Here is a 17,294-nt window from a genome sequence, read left to right as displayed (position 1 = left end):
CAAAAAGTATAAATGATTAACCTGATTTTATTATATTTTTAGAGATTTTATTTATTTATTTTAGAGAAAGAGCATAGAAGGAAAGGGCAGAGGGAGAAAAGAATCTTAAGCAGACTCCCTACTGAGTGCAGAGTCTGTCTGACGCAGAGCTCAATTTCTGGACCCTGAGATCATGACCTGAGCTGAAATCAAGAGGGGGACACTCAACTGTGCCACCCAGGCGCTCCAGTTAACCTGATTTTAAAATGTATGTGGAAATAAATAAATAATATCTTAAATAAATAAATAAATAAATAAATAAAATCTTTTAAAAAATAAAATAAAATAAATAAAATAAAATAAATAAAATAAAATAAAATAATAAAATAAAAGTGGAAAAGCAAAGAACCTAAAAGAGCCCAAACATTTTTGTAGTTACAACATGGACAAATCTTGAAAACATGTATGCTAAATGAAAGAAGCCAATCATAAAGATCACGAATTGTATGACTGTGTTTAGCTGAAAAGTCCACAAAAGGTAAATCCATAGAGACAGAAAGTATATTGGTGATTGCCAGGGGTTGGGGAAGGAGTAAGTAGTGAGTGACTACTGATGGGTGTGGGGTTTCTTTTTAGGGTGATGAAATTCTTCTGAAATTAGTGGTGATGATATATAATTCTGTGACTATCCTGAAATCCACTGAATTTATACACTTCAAGACGGTACATTTTACAGTGTGGGAATTATCTCAATAAAACAAAATTAATGGACTTACATTAATTTCAAGTCTATAAAAATTTTAAGTTATACTAATCAAGATAGGGTGGTATTTGCAGAAGATTACAGAAACCTATCAGTGTATCAAAATAGAGTCCAGAAATAAGTCCACACCTATATCGTCAGTTGATTTTGTTGTTGTTGTTGTTATTACCTTAAGCAACAACATTTTGAAGAAGGTACTTTTTGGAAGTACCAAATTGATTCTATGTAATAGGTTACTAAAATGTATTTTATTTTATTTTATTTTATTTTATTTTATTTTATTTTATTTTATTTTATTGTATTTTATTGTATTTTATTGTACTTTATTGTATTTTATTGTATTTTATTTTATTTATTATTTTTAATTTTATTCATTTGTTCATGAGAGACACAGAGAGAGGCAGAGACACAGGCAGAGGGAGAAGCAGGCTCCATGCAGGAAGCCCAAAGTGGAAGTCGATCCCAGGACTCCAGGATCACTCCCTAAGCCAAAGGCAGACGCTCAACCGCTGAGCCACCCAGGCATCCCTAAAATTTTTGTTTTAAAAAGGAATGCAGGGATCCCTGGGTGGCGCAGCGGTTTAGCGCCTGCCTTTGGCCCAGGTCGCGATCCTGGAGACCCGGGATCGAATCCCACGTCGGGCTCCCGGTGTATGGAGCCTGCTTCTCCCTCTGCCTGTGTCTCTGCCTCTCTCTCTCTCTGTGTGACTATCATAAATAAATGAAAAAAAAAATTAAAAAAAAAATAAAAAGGAATGCAATAGGAGTACCTGGATGACCCAGTCAGTTAAGCATCTGACTCTTGATCTCAGGGTTGTAGGATTGAGCCCCCACATCAGGCCCTGTGCTAGGCATGGAACCTACTTGAGATTCTCCCTCTCCCTTTGCCACTCCCCTCCCTCAAATAAGTAACAAATTAATTAATAATAATAATAAAGGGATGCAATAATTATTTTAAAAAATATTTTTATTTATTTATTCATGAGAGGCACACACAGAGAGAGAGAGAGAGGCAGAGACAGGCAGAAGGAGAAGCAGGCTCCATGCAGGGAACCTGACGTGGGACTCCATCCCAGGACTCCAGGATCACGCCCCGGACTGAAGGTGATGCTAAACCGCTGAGCCACCCGGGCTGCCCAGGATTGCAATAATTAAAGTAGCTCCAAGCTGGAAATCTCATTTGTCAACTGATTTTTGAGAAAGGCACCAAGATGTTATATGAGGATAGAATACTATTTTCTTTTTTTTTTTTTTTTAAGATTTTATTTATTTATTCATGAGAGACAGAGAGAGAGAGTGGCAGGGACACAGGCAGAGGGAGAAGCAGGCTCCATGCAGGGAGTCCGACGTGGGACTCAATCCCGGGTCTCCAGGATCAAGCCCTGGGCTGAAGGCAGAGCTAAACCACTGTGCCACCCGAGCTGCCCCCGAATACTATTTTCAATAAAAAGTGCTAGAATAACTAGATAAACACATGGAGGAAAAATCAGCTGGACTCCTGCCACAGATATCACAATAATAATTAATTCAATATGGACCACAAACCTAGATGGAAAATTTAAACTAGAATTCTTCTGGGGGGAAAATATATAATTCTTCTGGGGGTGCCTAGGTGGCTCAGGCGGTTAAGCATCCAACTCTTGATTTCAGTTTAGGTCATGATCTCAGAGTTGTGAGATCGAGCCCTACACTGGGCTCCACACTGGGTGTGGAGCTTGCTTAAGATTCTCTGTCTCCTTCTCCTTCAGCCCCTCCCCCCCCAAAAAAAAACCCCCACAGAAACAAAAGAATTATAACTCTTCTAAAAGAAAACAAGAAAATGTCTTTATAACCTTGGGTCAAACAATTTCTTGGGACATAAGAAGCAGTTACCATAAAATTTTAAAAACTGGTAAATTAGACCACCAAAATTAAAATACTTATCAAGAGAAACTTAGGAAAATGAAAGGCCAGGCTTAGAATAGAAAAAAGATTCTCTGTACATGTATCTGACAAAAGACTTATATCTAGCCCTAGACTGGAATAAAAGATCCTCAGTGCATATATCTGAGAAAGGACTTGTATCCAGGATATAAGTAAAATTCCTTTAAATCAATAAATTATAATTTGTAAAAAAACAAAAAAATACTTGAATAGACCTTACCAAAGAAGGCAAAGGAATAACCAGCACATGAAAAGGTATTCGGTATAATTGGTCATCAGGGAAATGAAAATTAAAACCATAGTGATAAACCACCACTTATCCATTAGAATGATTAAAATTTAAAAGACTGACAGCATGAAATGTTGGAGAGGATGTGGAACGGCTAGATCACTCACAGTACTAGAAGGAATGTAAAGTAGTAAGACTTCTTTGAAAAACAACGTGGTTCTTAAAACGGTAAGCATATACCTACCATACAACCTAGCCATTCCACCCTAAGATACTTACCCAGAAAAAATGATAGAAAATGATAGAAATGAAAGCAGATTTTCACAGAAAGACACTACTATACACTATTACTTTCAGTAGCTTTATTCTTTGTAGTTTAAAACTGGATATAACCCAATGTCCATCAACAGATGAATGGATAAAGTGTTTGTAGTATACCCACACAATGGGCCACTGTTCGGTATCAAACCAAAGTAACCAAAACTCTACAACATAAATAAATCTCAAAACCTTTATGTTAAGTGAAAGCAGCCAATTCCAAAGGAATATTGAGTCCATGGATTATGGTTCTATTATGAAGTTCCAAAACAGGAAGAACTAAGCTATGGTGATTATGTAAATTACAACAATGGTTGCTTCTGGTATGTTTAGGATTGACCATAAAGGAATTTAAAGAACCGTCTGTGATGATGGAAATGTTAAATGTCTTGATTGAGATGGTAGTTACACAAGTGTGTATGTTTGTAAAGTCTCTTAAAATTACTTAAAATTATACTTAAAATTTGTGTATTTTATTATATATATTGTGCCTCAATTTTGAAAAATCAGTGTATTGCCCCACTAAGAGAATAAATCTCAAATGTTGGAATTTTAAATGCCCCGTGGAAATATTTTTTGGTTGAAGAAACTCATTTTCATTTATTATATCAACTTATGATCATAACGTACCAATTGTCCTTGTTTTTAGAGAAGCACAATTTGCAAATTATTGTAATAATTAAAGTGAATACTTATGGAATATAGATTACATATCAGGGACCTTATATACAGTAACTGATTTAATGCTCATCAGAACTCTATAAGGTAGATATCAGTATTATCCCCATTGTGTAGTTGGGGAAGCTGAGTTACAGAAAGTTAACTGCTTTGCCCAGGGTTGCATAGGGAGAGCCAGGCAGTCTAGCTCCGGGACTCATGCTCTTAACCTCTGCTCTAAAACTGCTGGCAAAAAGGAGAGCCTTGGTCAAATAGGAAAGGAAAAAATCCTTCTCTTACCTTTTTTTTTTTTTAATTTTATATTATTTTTAAAATTTTAAAAAAGATTTTATTTATTCATGAGAGACACAGAGAGAGAGGCAGAAACATAGACAGAGGAAGAGGGAGAAGCAGACTTCCTGCGGGGAGCCCAATTCTGGATTTGATCCCAGGACCCCAGGATCACCCTGAGCTGAATGAAGGCAGCCGCTCAACCACTGACCACCCAAGTATCCCAGTCCTACTCTTTCCTATCTTATTTTTACCATAGGCACATTCCATAAGTACACATCGGAGAAGGAAAAGTCATAGCCAAAGATGTGTTTTATTCTTGAATATGATACTGCAAATTGAATAATTTTTTAAATCTGTAAACTTTAAAATGTATTGAAACTGTTTAAGGAAATATGTAGGTATGTTTGCTTGTTGGTTTAAACTCCTCTAAATTGGAATTCAGACTAGCATCTTGAAAACCTGGTTGTTATTGCAAACATTTGTGAAATCTATTAATTTTTGCCATCCCTTCTATATTTCCAAGTGGTATGTTAAAGCCAGCACCCTGCAGAAGCTCCTGCTATTAACTCTCCTTTAAATATATACATATATAAGTAATTAGTATATATGTAAATCTCTCTATATAAACATATATAAATCTTTTTGGGTAATTAAATGTGAGATTGTGAAGGAAAATAATATTTTATGATTTTATGTATTTATCTCCATAATGTTTCTCATTATAGCTGAAGGAATAAAATTAAGAGTCTCTAAAACGGTTTCCAATGGAACAGCTAAACCTGCTACTTCTGATAATTTTGTGAGTATAGTATATATTTGATAGAGTCTGTGTCACATTCATTGACTGTCAGGAAAACATTTTCTACTGTTTTTGTATGAAAATCAATATTACCAAGCAGTGATACTAGTTAAGTCTGATGACTGTAACTGCTGTAGATCCTGGCTTCTCGGGTGTGGTTCTTGGACCAGCAGCATGACTATCACCCAGGGGTTTGTTAGACATATAGGCTCAGGCCCACCTCAGACCTACAGAATCTGAATCTGGTTTTTGTTTTTTGTTTTTTTAAATTTTATTTATTCATTCATGAGAGACACAGAGAGGCAGAGACACAGGCAGAGGGAGAAGCAGGCTCCATGCAGGGAGCCCGATGTGGGACTCGATCCCAGGTCTCCAGGATCAAGCCCTGGGCTGAAGGCAGCGCTAAACCGCTGTGCCACCCAGGCTGCCCCTGAATCTGCTTTGTAACAGGATCCCACAGATGACTCATACACACATTAAAGATTGAGAAGCTTTGACATAGTAGAAGCTTGTATTAAAGTGATTTTTGAAAATGATTCAAAAAAAGTGATTTTTGAAGCCATTTCAGATAACATTTGTTATCTAATAAGAAAGGACTTTATGTATTGCCTATGCAATTAACAAAATTAGCATTTGTTATAGAACTGTGCAAGCTTGAATAATATGGTAAAATAGTAGAGAGGAGTTTTTAAATATTTTATGCATATTAGGCATTGTAGAAGTGCCTATCATAATTTTATATTCTGCTTTCTTATAATTGTATTATGTTGTGATTAATAGAGTATAAAATTTATGGTTACAAGTTCTAATAGATCAGATGATCTATGAGAACAGTTTGATCTTTTGGTTTTGGTAAATTTTTTCATTTTTATTTTTGGTAATAATTCTTTAAAATGTGTTCTTTGAATAGTTTTATGGTGATTCAAACATTTAAAAAAATTATATCAGTTTTAATTATCTGATGTTAGAGCTGTTAAACTTTAAATTCATTAAGATATTTTCCTTTTGTTTTAGGAACATGTCTCACTTTATTTTAAAACTCAATGCGGGGCAGCCTGGGGTGGCTCAGCGGTTGAGCACCACCTTCAGCTCAGGGTGTGATCCTGGAGATCCAGGATCAAGTCCCACGTCGGGCTCCCTGCATGGAGCCTGCTTCTCCCTCTGCCTGTGTCTCTGCCTCTCTCTCTTTCTCTGGTCTCTGATGAATAAATAAGTAAAATCTTAAAAAAATAATAAAATAAAACTCAATGCTTACAAACATATCAAGGGTATACTTTTTCATTTCCTTAAATTACGGGCAGTCATCTCTTGACCAGAAGCCCAAACTCATAACCTAATTCTTCTTGAGACTCACTCAGAGAATTGGGGTTCTTGTTAATACTGGTTCTATCACTTTGTCTCTGTAGGTGAGCAAAATGTGATTAATACTAGAACCAGAGTATTCCATGAGCCAGGTAGATCACAAAGAAACATTTGATTTATTTTGTAAATCAAAATACTTAGTATACCCTTTATTTTTCTTTCTCTCAGTGAGATAACCATAAGCAAGTTCTGTTAAAAAACAGATACCATGACTGACCTGCTTTCCTTTTCTTGTCTCTGAAGAGATGAGCATAAATATAAGCAACAGAAATAAATAAGCTTTTGTAAAATTAGAGTATTGTTACTGTCATCTTTTTCTGTTGAAAAATTACAAACTCATGATATATAAACTTGAACAAATTAAGTATAATGAATGCTGGGAGCAAAAAATAAGACAATAAAAATCAATATTCTTGCTGTTCTCTGTCTTATGAATCAAATGTGTTTTTTTCTTTTTCTTTTTTTTAAGATTTTATTCATTTATTCATGAGAGACACAGGCAGAGGGAGAAGCAGGCTGCATTCAAGGAGCCCTTTACAGGACTCGATCCCAGAACCCTGGGATCACGCCCTGACCTGAAGGCAGAGGCTCAACCACTGAGCCACCCAGGTGTCCCTCAACTGTGTTTCTACTGTGGTTTTTCAGGACACAAAGTAATACCTATGAATCTAACAAAAACCAGGAAGAAGTACAAAATTTTGAAATCCAAATTTTAGTTTGTTTGCTATTTAAGAAAATTCTGGCATAGTTTCTGTGTGGCATTAAGTGCCAACTTCTTAAGATATGTAGAAATGAAAAGAATCATGCATTTGAATTTAAATGTTTGAATTTATATGCAAAAAAATAAATTTATATGCATTGTATTTTAACATTCTACTTTCAGGAGATACTAAGCAAATGCTAATATATAAATATTTACTTCTACAGGATGAAGATTTGAAGTGGGTGGAAGAAAATATTCCCTCTTCATTCACAGATGTGTAAATATTCTCTGTTAACGTTTGAGTCTAAAATTTAGCATATCATATGAAGAGATAATTTTCATACTTTGTCATGTGCTTTTCGAATGTTGTACCTCTATATGTTGGGTTTTTTAAATATTTATTTATTTATTCATGAGAGAGAGAGAGAGAGAGAGAGACAGGCAGAGGGAGAAGGAGAAGCAGGCCCCATGCAGGGAGCCCAACACGGGACTTGATCCCGGGACTCCAGGATCATGCCGTAGGCCGAAGGCAGGCGCTGAACTGCTGAGCCACCCAGGGATCCCCACCTCCATATGTTTTTATAGGCCCCCATCACTAGCGAATGACTGATTTCCTGTCAAACTACAAAGAAAACACAGCCCTGCCTTTTTTGTCTCTCCTCCATTTTTCCCTGAACAGCAACTACTTTAATACTTGTGGCCTATAACCAACTCCAGCCTTTCCCGATCTGAGTTCTTCAGGATTAGAATCATTTTATTTTGTTTCAACTTTGTATTATGAGAAAGTTCAAACATATGTAAAACATTTTTTTCAAACACATGGAACTACAATACCATACATGCTGGGGAAGCCTTTGGAGGACAAACATGAGCATAGGAAAAACAGAGTGCAGATAAAGCCCCTCAGGGACTTTGAGCTAATCAAGGTGAAGGTTCTGTTTGACATGAGAATTCCGTGTAGCTATTTCCACAACAGAAAACAAACAGTGGGATAGCCAGATATGATAACCTTTTCATATGCTTTTCTTTCCTTTCTGTTCTCTCATTTACTTCCTGTTTAAGCAGTTCCTGTCTAGTATGAAATTCTGTTTGCCTGCATTGGACAATTTGAAAAAAATCATGAATTACCATGTGATGAAGTCTATCATGAGATAGACAGTATAACTTTTTCTTACCTCTGATAAGCTATAAAGGACACAGCAGAGTTCACCTCCCTCTTCAATGCACTGAATACATATTAATAAGTTTTAAATAGTCATTAACCTCACCAAGGAACTGTTTTTAAGATTGCTAGTGTTCTTCTCCAAACACAGTGCTGAGCACCCAACGGTTGGCTTCTGACAACTAGGTTCTGGTTCACGTTTCCCCTAAAGCAATCTTCTCCCCTGGATTTTCTTTAATAGTAGTATTACCAACAACCTAACCTGGTCCTTTTCTCACACCTGGCTTGTCTCTCGTCCTTGCTTCTACCTCCACCATAGGCTACTCTGTAAATGGCATCCTGGAAGTCTCTCAGTAATGGGACTTGCATGTTGCAGAGAGCTACATAGACTTTTCCTTTAGGCTCTCCCTCTCAGCGAGGGCAATCATCACACATTGAGGCTATACACTTGGCTTTTCTTTCTACCCATATTCTCTTTCCCAAGCAAAGGTTATATTGTATAACTCTCTCTCCAGTACCTTCACTGGTAGACCTCCAGTCAGTAGTAATAATGATATGGGAATTAAACAAATACTTGATTCCATAAATACCACCTTTTATAATATGTTTATTCATCTCTTTTTTTTTTTTAGTATATATATAAAGTGTACATGATGATTTGCTCTACATAAGCATAATGAAATGATTACTAGAGTCAGGCTTATTCATCCCTGTTAAGTTCTCACAAAAACACGCAACGTCGGTTAGATAGTACATCACTACTCAGGTACTTGTCCAGCTGTATAAAGTAAGAAATAGCAGTGGCTTAAAAAACAAATATGTAGTTAGGTGTCAGTTATGTTTGGAATTATTTATTTGTATGCTGTATTCATGGATATTCTTCCAACATATTTGCCTCCAGAATTTTTTATCTTGCCTTGTTTACATTTTGGTTTTTTGTTGTTGTTGTTGTTTACATTTTGAAGTTATTATTTTTACATTCAGTTTTTAACTGAAAAAATTTTAAAGTATAGCACACACACTGGAAGGTGTAGAATCCTAAGCTCCAATAAATTTTCAATAAGAGCACATTTGTATAACTAGCACTCAGGTAAAAAAAAAAAAAAAAAAAATAGAACATCGCCAGGGCCCTAGAAATCTCTTTGCTTTCCTCCCAGATCACAAGACCACTTTCCAAAATGTGCTGCTGTTTCCATGTCTCTAATGGTAGATTACTTGTATCAGTTTAAAAAAATATATCCCTTGACAAGCCATTCATTTTCTTTGCTGTATAGTATTCCATTGCCTGAATATACTACAGTTCACCTATTTGGTTTATTTTCAGTTTGGGGGCTATTAAGAACAATATGAAAATTCCTCTCTATGTTTGCTGGTGAACCTAGGTGTTTATTTCTGTGGGCTGTGTCCACCCAGGAATGAGAATTTGTAGATCACAGAATATGCATATATTTATTTACATACACTAGTCTTTTAAGAACATTATTAATCTGTTTTTGTTTTGTTTCAGAGCTCTTCCAGTGTTAGTGGATTCAGATGAGGTAAAACATATTTTGCTTATTTTCTTGGTGGTGTTTTCACAGAGTAAAAATGTATTTCAGAAAGAAATTCTGGAACTTTGTAAAATGATTACAGATTGAGCAGGTTGGAAGACTGCACTGATTTGTCAGTAAAGTATAAAGGAGCTCGATCCTCATTTAAAACAACAGTGAGATAAACACTTGTTGGTGTGAAGGAAGGGAGAATTATTTTATGAGGTTTCAGGACTATGATTTTCCAACATCTTATATGTTGATAAGAGTTTAGAATACTTTGAGATGGCATTTTGTCTGAATAAATGTCTTACACTTGAGCTGTTTTGCTGAGGAATTAAATAGAGTTTCTATCTCATTTTCATTTACTAAGCAGGAGATAGGATTTAGAGGATATAAATTTGGGAAGGTTTGGGGGAGAAAAATGAATTATGGATCATCTGGACATTGAAGGATGGCCCAAGATGGGAAGTCTGAATTGTAAAAATTAAAGAGTGGATGTAGGGAGCATGACCTTACAGGAAGAAACAGTAGAGGGAAATGAGTGGTAGCTCAGGTGTGATTTAGGTGATAGCTGTGGAATAGGAGAGAAAGTGCAGCTCTGTAGACTTGAAGGTAAGAGGTGAGCAACCACAGCAGGTTGATCTGACAGTGGCGGGAGGTTTCAAGGAAGCTGCAGTAGACATGCACCTGGCTATAAAGCAGTTGAACTTCAGGATTTAGAACTCTACAGAAAGATACCCTATGAAAAATTACTTTTAAAGGGGGGCATTTAGAGGATTCATGTCATAAATATTTTATAATTTCAAAATACATGAGTTTTATAAAGTGAGGCAGGTGCCTAAGAAATCCATGTTAACCCCCTACCTGCTTCTCACTGGTAATTCTGAACTCCAGATGTTTTCCAGCTAGCAGGATGTTCAAGTTTTCTAAACTTGTCAATGACTATCAACCATACATCACCAGGAAGTGTGGCTTATCCAGTGTTTTTTTTCTATATCTAATATTTCTGTATGTGTCGTGGAATATATTAGTTCCCCACAAAATTGTGACTGTTGAAAGATTAGGGAATTTTGTTATGTTCTGGAAGGAGCATCGACATCTGGAAGCATATCATCCTTTTTTTTTTTTTAAAGGAAATCATGACCAGATCTGAAATGGCAGAAAAAATGTTCTCTTCAGAAAAGATAATGTGATTGGAACCCATATAAATTAAACCTACTTAACGGTGAAAGACTTCCTCAAGACTGAAAAAGAGCTTTGTTTTGATATAGTGCAACAAGGTTTTATTGCATTATCTTGGAAATCTGTGTATTACAACAATTCAGGTAGTAGGAGGGTTTGGTGACCATTTTAAGCTACTCTGGAATGTGAGCTTAATGTCCATCATATTGCCTGGATTTGGAAATAACCTAAGTATTATGATAACGAAATATGCCCAGATGCCCTTAGCTAAGAGGTGGCAGGGATGTGGATTTGGGTTTTCTCTTCTCACTGGAAAATTTAACAGTTCCAGATTTAAAAATATTTTTTACATAAACACTCCTACAATTCCTCAACTACCTTTAAGGTAGATGATGTGGTTCTCCTGTATGGTAAAGCAGCATTTCCATTTCGTGGGTTTAGAGTTACTAGATGCAGTAATAATTTTCTTTGACTTTTATACTGAAGTAATTTGAAATTAAGTAAAACTTGGTTAGCCTTAGAACATAAGCATGTTTGTATGGTTAGGTGTGTGTGTGTGTGTGTATACATATACATACGGGTCTGCACAAAGTCCTCGTTTGTAAATATCACCATGTACATCAAATCACAGAGCTAGGTCCTCTCTGTCTGAGCTCAGGGGAATACAAGTACACAGGAAAGAGGCCATGATGGTCACTTCCAAAGATTTGCTCTGCCATTGTCCCCTCACTCAGGCTGTAAGTACACGTGCTGCTGCCGAATATGTCTGGGGGTCACTGCATGGCTCCCCAGAGGAGTTCCTCTCTGGGCAGCTGGGGGGCTCATTACCAGTGAACTTTGCAGACACTAGAGCATCCTTTACATAATCTTGGCTTATCTGGTTTCATAATGAAACATATATGTACCTGCATAGTACATCTCTATTAATCTTGTAATTAATTTCTTAACCTTGAACCATGTTTTACACATCATTTTGTTACATTACATATGTAATATATGATTTGAAAATTTTTTGTTTTAATATTATTTTAGGTGCAGAACAGTCAAAACTTGAAAGGTAGTTGAATGTAGTATGATGGAAATGTGAATGTTTTGCTGCTTTTGTGACCAAAGATACAGGGCTAGTGAACATTAAGAATAGGAATAAAAGTTAGAATCTTATATATCTTTTTTTGAAGGTGTTCTAACCTTGTGAATTGAGAATGACTTCAGAGAATTTTGATTGAGAAGCATTTAAAGTCTTAACCAGTACCAACACTTAAATATAACCATTAATTTTCATCGTGAAGCCATAAAACATTTTCTTTCAAGAGCCTACCTTTTCAATTTATTTCTCATTTACTCATGTCATAGGAGTTAACAAAAAAAATTTCTAGTAGTAATGTGCCTTGAAAGATACTTTCAAATTTATTTTCAGTAGGGAACATGGAACAGTGTGGGGCATCCTCCCTAGGAAAAGAGTGTCAGTTACTACAGGTTCCATTCTTTCCTTCCATTTCTTCTTTTTTTTTTTTTTTAAGATTTTATCTATATATTCATAGAGACACACACAGAGAGAGAGAGAGAGAGGCAGAGACACAGGCAGAGGGAGAAGCAGGCTACATGCAGGGAGCCCGACGTGGGACTCGATCCCGGGTCTCCAGGATCACACCCCGGGCTGCAAGCGGCCCTAAACCGCTAAGCCACCAGGGTTGCCCTTTCCTTCCATTTCTTCCACAATAATAGGTCCCCACCCACTACATTTCCCAGCATTTATATCCATTCTGGTTTTGGTGTGTTTTACCCTGGGCTCAGTAGTTTCAGAGCTGGAGGCAACCCTGCCTTCTCATTCCTAACATTTTTTTATCTAATCCCATTCCCAGACTTTGAGGCAGACCTCTAGCTCATCATATGGCTCCAGCTGAATTTTGAAATACAGGGTGCCAGCCTTCCAGCCTGTAGGAGCTACAAATGGAGTGGAGCAGGAAGGGGAGTTGATGGTGAGCAGAAGGGAGACTGCCTCTTGTATAACCTCAGCAGCAGGTGTGAGAACACCTTTTTCTGCAGCTGTAAAGATAAAGGATATGATGTGTATAGCTCAGCTACAGGCTGAAATGCAAACTTTTTTCATCTTCTAGAGAAAGTAGGATTCCCTCCTGATAAGCTCATCAGAAATGTTGTTTTTCAAAGGGCATATGCAGTATCTATCACTTTCAGTGATACTTGTGTCGTCAGTTGATGTCTCTTGACCTGAATTGAGTATTCCTGTGGAGGGTCCTCTTAGCTCCCTCATATAAACAGGAGGGGTGCCCTAGGGCTGTAGCTGTAGTTCATCTGAAGGACGCTGGGGAGAAGTGATACCCAGGGCCACAGTACAGCTCATTATCCCAGCTTCTGCATGAAGTGTCCAGAAACTGGTCACCCAAGCTTTTGAGGCTATCAGATCAGTTTATTCTTGGGATGCCATCAAGACGGTTCTTACTCTAAATGAAGGGAACTGAGCATAAGAGTTCAGTTTTATGTATTTCTAGACAAAATGCTAAAGTGTTCTTATGCAAGTCATGTTGGATTTATGTGATGTGTGGAATTTGTTTACAAGGGAATTTTCATGATTTGAATTAGATTAATGTTTAAATATCTGCTTTAAAGGATTGTTAATTTATTTCAGAAATAAGGAAAAATAGATGAATATGTGCATTTTTTAAGACAGAGATAATACTCCTTTACTTTTCCTGTAAAGAGATCATTTTAAAATCTTTCTTATCCTATAGAGAAAACCAACTTTTCCTCTGTGATACAGTATGTTTGCACTACTATAATGTCAAGACTGAAAGTATAAAAAATGTACATATAGATTGATTTTTCTCCTTTTTTAAAAAAAAGGGGGTTTGAGGTGCCTGCCTGGCTCATTCAGTAAAACATGTGGCTTCTGAACTTGGGGTCATGAGTTCGAGCCCCATGTTGGGGGTAGAATTTACTTTAAAGAGATAAAAGGGGTATGAGTCCATTGCACTAAGCTATACTTGACTAGTGTAAAGTGGAGAAATATGCTAGATTTAAAAATCACTAGTTTTCTTAATATATCTTTTTATGATCAACAGCATGCAATAAGCAATACAAAACCCCAAGCCTTATACTTAGAAGTTTAACATATTGGTTAAAGTTCTAAACATATCAAATGTATATAAGTGACAGAAGTAGGATTTTAAGGAAATGTACAATATATATAGAAGCTCAGTACTGCATTAAGAAACTTCTCTAGAATTAGGAAATCATTCATGTATTTGAGGAGAAAACGTAGGGGTTTGAGAAGTTATATTTTTCTATTTAAAAGGGTTAAATTATTGTATAATTTGGAAGAAGTTGCTTTGAATGTAGGACAAAACTTTCGAATATTTTTGTTTGAAAAGTTGATGTATTTTTGTGCCTTAATATTTGTTTTGACTTTTAATAAAATGCTTTCAGAAATTCTGGATGATTGATTCTAATATCTATTAGTGCTAGATTATATACAGCTGCCGGAAATGTAGACCCAAATAGATGGCAGGCCATAAACAAAAATCTTAAAAAAGAAGATGCAAGTAATTAACAGATATGGAAAAGTGTTGAACCCTAGTAGTGAACAAGGAAATCCAAAATATGGGGCGCCTAGGTGGTCAGTCGGTTAAATGTCCAACTCTTGGTTTTGGCTCAGGTCATGATCTCAGGGTCACGAGATCAAGCCCCGAGTTGGGCTTTGCGCTTAGCAGGGAATCCACTTGAGAGTCTTTTTCTCCCCCTGTCCCTCGGCTCCTCCCACCACTTGTGTTCTCTCTCTCAATAAATATATAAAATCTTTTTTTTTCAATGCAAAATACAAAAGGGGAATTCTAAAAATTAAATTAACAGGTTTATACTAACACATTTGTAAAATCCATTTGCATGCAAAGTCTGATGGAATGAAAACACTCATTAATGATAGTAATGTGCTTGATTCAGTCTTTGTGAAATGAAGTTCAACAATGTGTCTATAACCTTTGATTGCTGCCAATTCTGGTGATGTTTTAAAAAATGATTCAAACTAGAATAATGATTCTACATAAAAATGTTTATTATAACATTACTTACAGTAGAATTAGAAACCAACTAAATGTCAACAATAGAATAGTAAGTGAATTATTGTCTAGCCAGCTAGTTTATGGGATACTACAACCATTAAATTATGAAGCATTCATAATAACATAGAAAATACTTAGAAGATGGGATCCCTGGGTGGCGCAGCAGTTTGGCGCCTGCCTTTGGCCCAGGGCGTGATCCTGGAGACCCGGGATCGAATTCCACGTCGGGCTCCCGGTGCATGGAGCCTGCTTCTCCCTCTGCCTCTCTTTCTCTCTCTCTCTCTGTGTGTGTGTGTGTGTGTGACTATCATTAAAAAAAAAAAAAAAAGAAAATACTTAGAAGAAATAAGGCACAGAGTCACTGTTGTGAACTCCTATCCGTGAAAACACAAAGTAGAGAAAGGATTGAGTGGAAATGGTTAATGTTTAGATTGAGTTAAGCTGTGGTCACAATGTGATTCAACATCTCAGAAGGTTAAGACAAAAAGTTTATTTCTTCCTTATGTAACAGTTCTGGGATGGTATAGAGGTGGGCAGGGCAACCTACCTCCCCACATCCCTCAGGGACCCAAAGTTTCTTTCTGTCTTGTGGGCCCCCTAGTTCCTAGAGACTATCATCTACATGTAGCCACAGAAGGAGAAAGGACAGCCTCAAGTTTTGTGGAGCAAAGCCCTGAAGTGGTGTTCATTACTTCTAAGCATATTCCATGGGCAGACAGTCACATGGCCACACTGTCAGTCATCTGGGCAATAAGAGCCATGCTGTTTTACCCTATGAAGGAGAGGATGGATTTGGGGGACAGCTAGTGGCTTCTGCCACAGATTATTTGGGTGCAGTGGACAAGGGAGACAAAAACTTCTATTTTCGAAGGTAAAATATGGAGAAATAAATATCTAAAAAGTGATAGTCCAAAAGTGCATGGTCTCAGAACACAGCTTAATCCATTAATAAATAAAATCCATCCTGCCCCAAATAGATGGAACATGAAGAACATTCTTAGAAATTCTCCCAGCTTTGGGAGTGGCCAAGATGGGTATTCCCACGAGGGAAAGGAAGCTTGTTGTAATAACAACACTGACAGTTTAGAAAGGTTGGGAATGCTCACAGAGTGGCGGACTCTGCTAACCATTGTAGTTTCTGTAGCCAGTGAGGTGTAGGTATAGCCAGTGAGTTTATAAAGGAGAAAAAAGGATTCAGCATGGCTAAATAACTTGCCCAAAGTCACCCTTCTGACAAATGGAAAGCTAGTATAATACTGATGGGAAGCACCCTTGAAAGATTTCCACAAAATTCTGGGCAGAGAGGAGACATGGTTGCTTGTTAGATGATTAAGTTCATGTATCCAAAGTGCTTGGTACTCAAGGCTTCACAACACAGTGAAGTTAAAAAAAAAAAAAAAATGCATCAGCGATTGTCTGGGAGGCTGCTGAGACCTATCTGAAATCAACTCCTCCATATGAAATTCACATTCTAAGATTTGTTTACATATGTTGTGATGGAAGTCTGGCAGGACAAGTTATGCCCCTTAAGTAATAGTGGATTTACAGCTAAATTCCTATTAACATAAGCTGGTATGGTACTGAATTCAGATGTAAATAATTTTGACAGTATATTCTTTGAATCATGGTGGAAAACTAATAAGAAACTGCAAAGGAAGTTTATGTACAGGAAAACTTAAAAGCTATCCAGCAGATGGTGCCAAAGTAGTTTCTCTGAAGAGTTCTGACCTCTAATTCTTGCCTTTAAAATTTTCTTTAATTTACTTACCAAAGGCCACTAAACAAACATAGAAGTGAAATTAAAAAAAAAAAAACAAAACTTTTTGATAAAGTTACCATTTTGGTGCACTTCCTGTTCTCTCAGAATTAGAACTTGGAAGCTGGACCGGGCCTCTGAGATCATTTACAGGTGAGAAAATGGGGAACCAGGAAATCTTCCTTGGCCCCAGATCCCTCAGGCTAAAATTGAAACCTGTATCCTCTACTTGCTTTTCTCACCTCTGGATCCTTGGGGGGAGAGGGAGTCTAGTGCCATGGGAGGGTTGAACTGCATATCAAAACTTGAAATACCGTTGATAGGCTTTGGTTATCCCTTGCTACATAATTTTATATGACTGTTGTCTTTCATTCTAGCCTCCAGACTGTGTCACTACAATAAAAACTGTCATTCGGATTCTCTACAGCTTAATTTGGGGCATAGTGGAGTCCAGAGAGTTACTGCCAGTGTCTACTTTATTTTTAGCATCACTGAAAAAATATTCCATAAACTTTATCTTTCCTTTTATTAAAAATAAAAAAGTAAGTTTGGCCATTAA

At 36.8% G+C, this 17,294-nt stretch overlaps 1 protein-coding gene across 10 annotated transcripts in view; it reads left to right on the top strand.

The window, feature by feature from the left end:
- The window catches only part of TMEM87B (transmembrane protein 87B), a 56,187-nt gene extending 38,893 nt beyond the window's left edge, over positions 1-17,294 (top strand). For 6 of the 10 annotated variants that reach the window (XM_077843303.1, XM_077843302.1, XM_077843307.1 and 3 more), the window contains exons 16-19: positions 4,889-4,962; positions 7,252-7,304; positions 9,697-9,727; positions 10,855-14,350. In XM_077843303.1, the coding sequence (XP_077699429.1) occupies positions 4,889-4,962; positions 7,252-7,304; positions 9,697-9,727; positions 10,855-10,914 (218 nt within the window). In that variant the 3' untranslated portion in view covers positions 10,915-14,350. Of the gene's footprint in view, positions 1-4,888; positions 4,963-7,251; positions 7,305-9,696; positions 9,728-10,854; positions 14,351-16,843 lie in introns of those variants that run through there. The other 4 variants (XM_077843305.1, XM_077843304.1, XR_013349278.1 and 1 more) reach the window with 4 other exon arrangements.

The sequence above is a fragment of the Canis aureus genome, chromosome 12 (genome assembly GCF_053574225.1).
Source record: "Canis aureus isolate CA01 chromosome 12, VMU_Caureus_v.1.0, whole genome shotgun sequence".
NCBI classification, from domain to species: domain Eukaryota; kingdom Metazoa; phylum Chordata; class Mammalia; order Carnivora; family Canidae; genus Canis; species Canis aureus.
The sequence above is the reverse complement of the archived record's forward strand: the minus strand, read 5'-3'. Positions and strand labels throughout refer to the sequence as shown.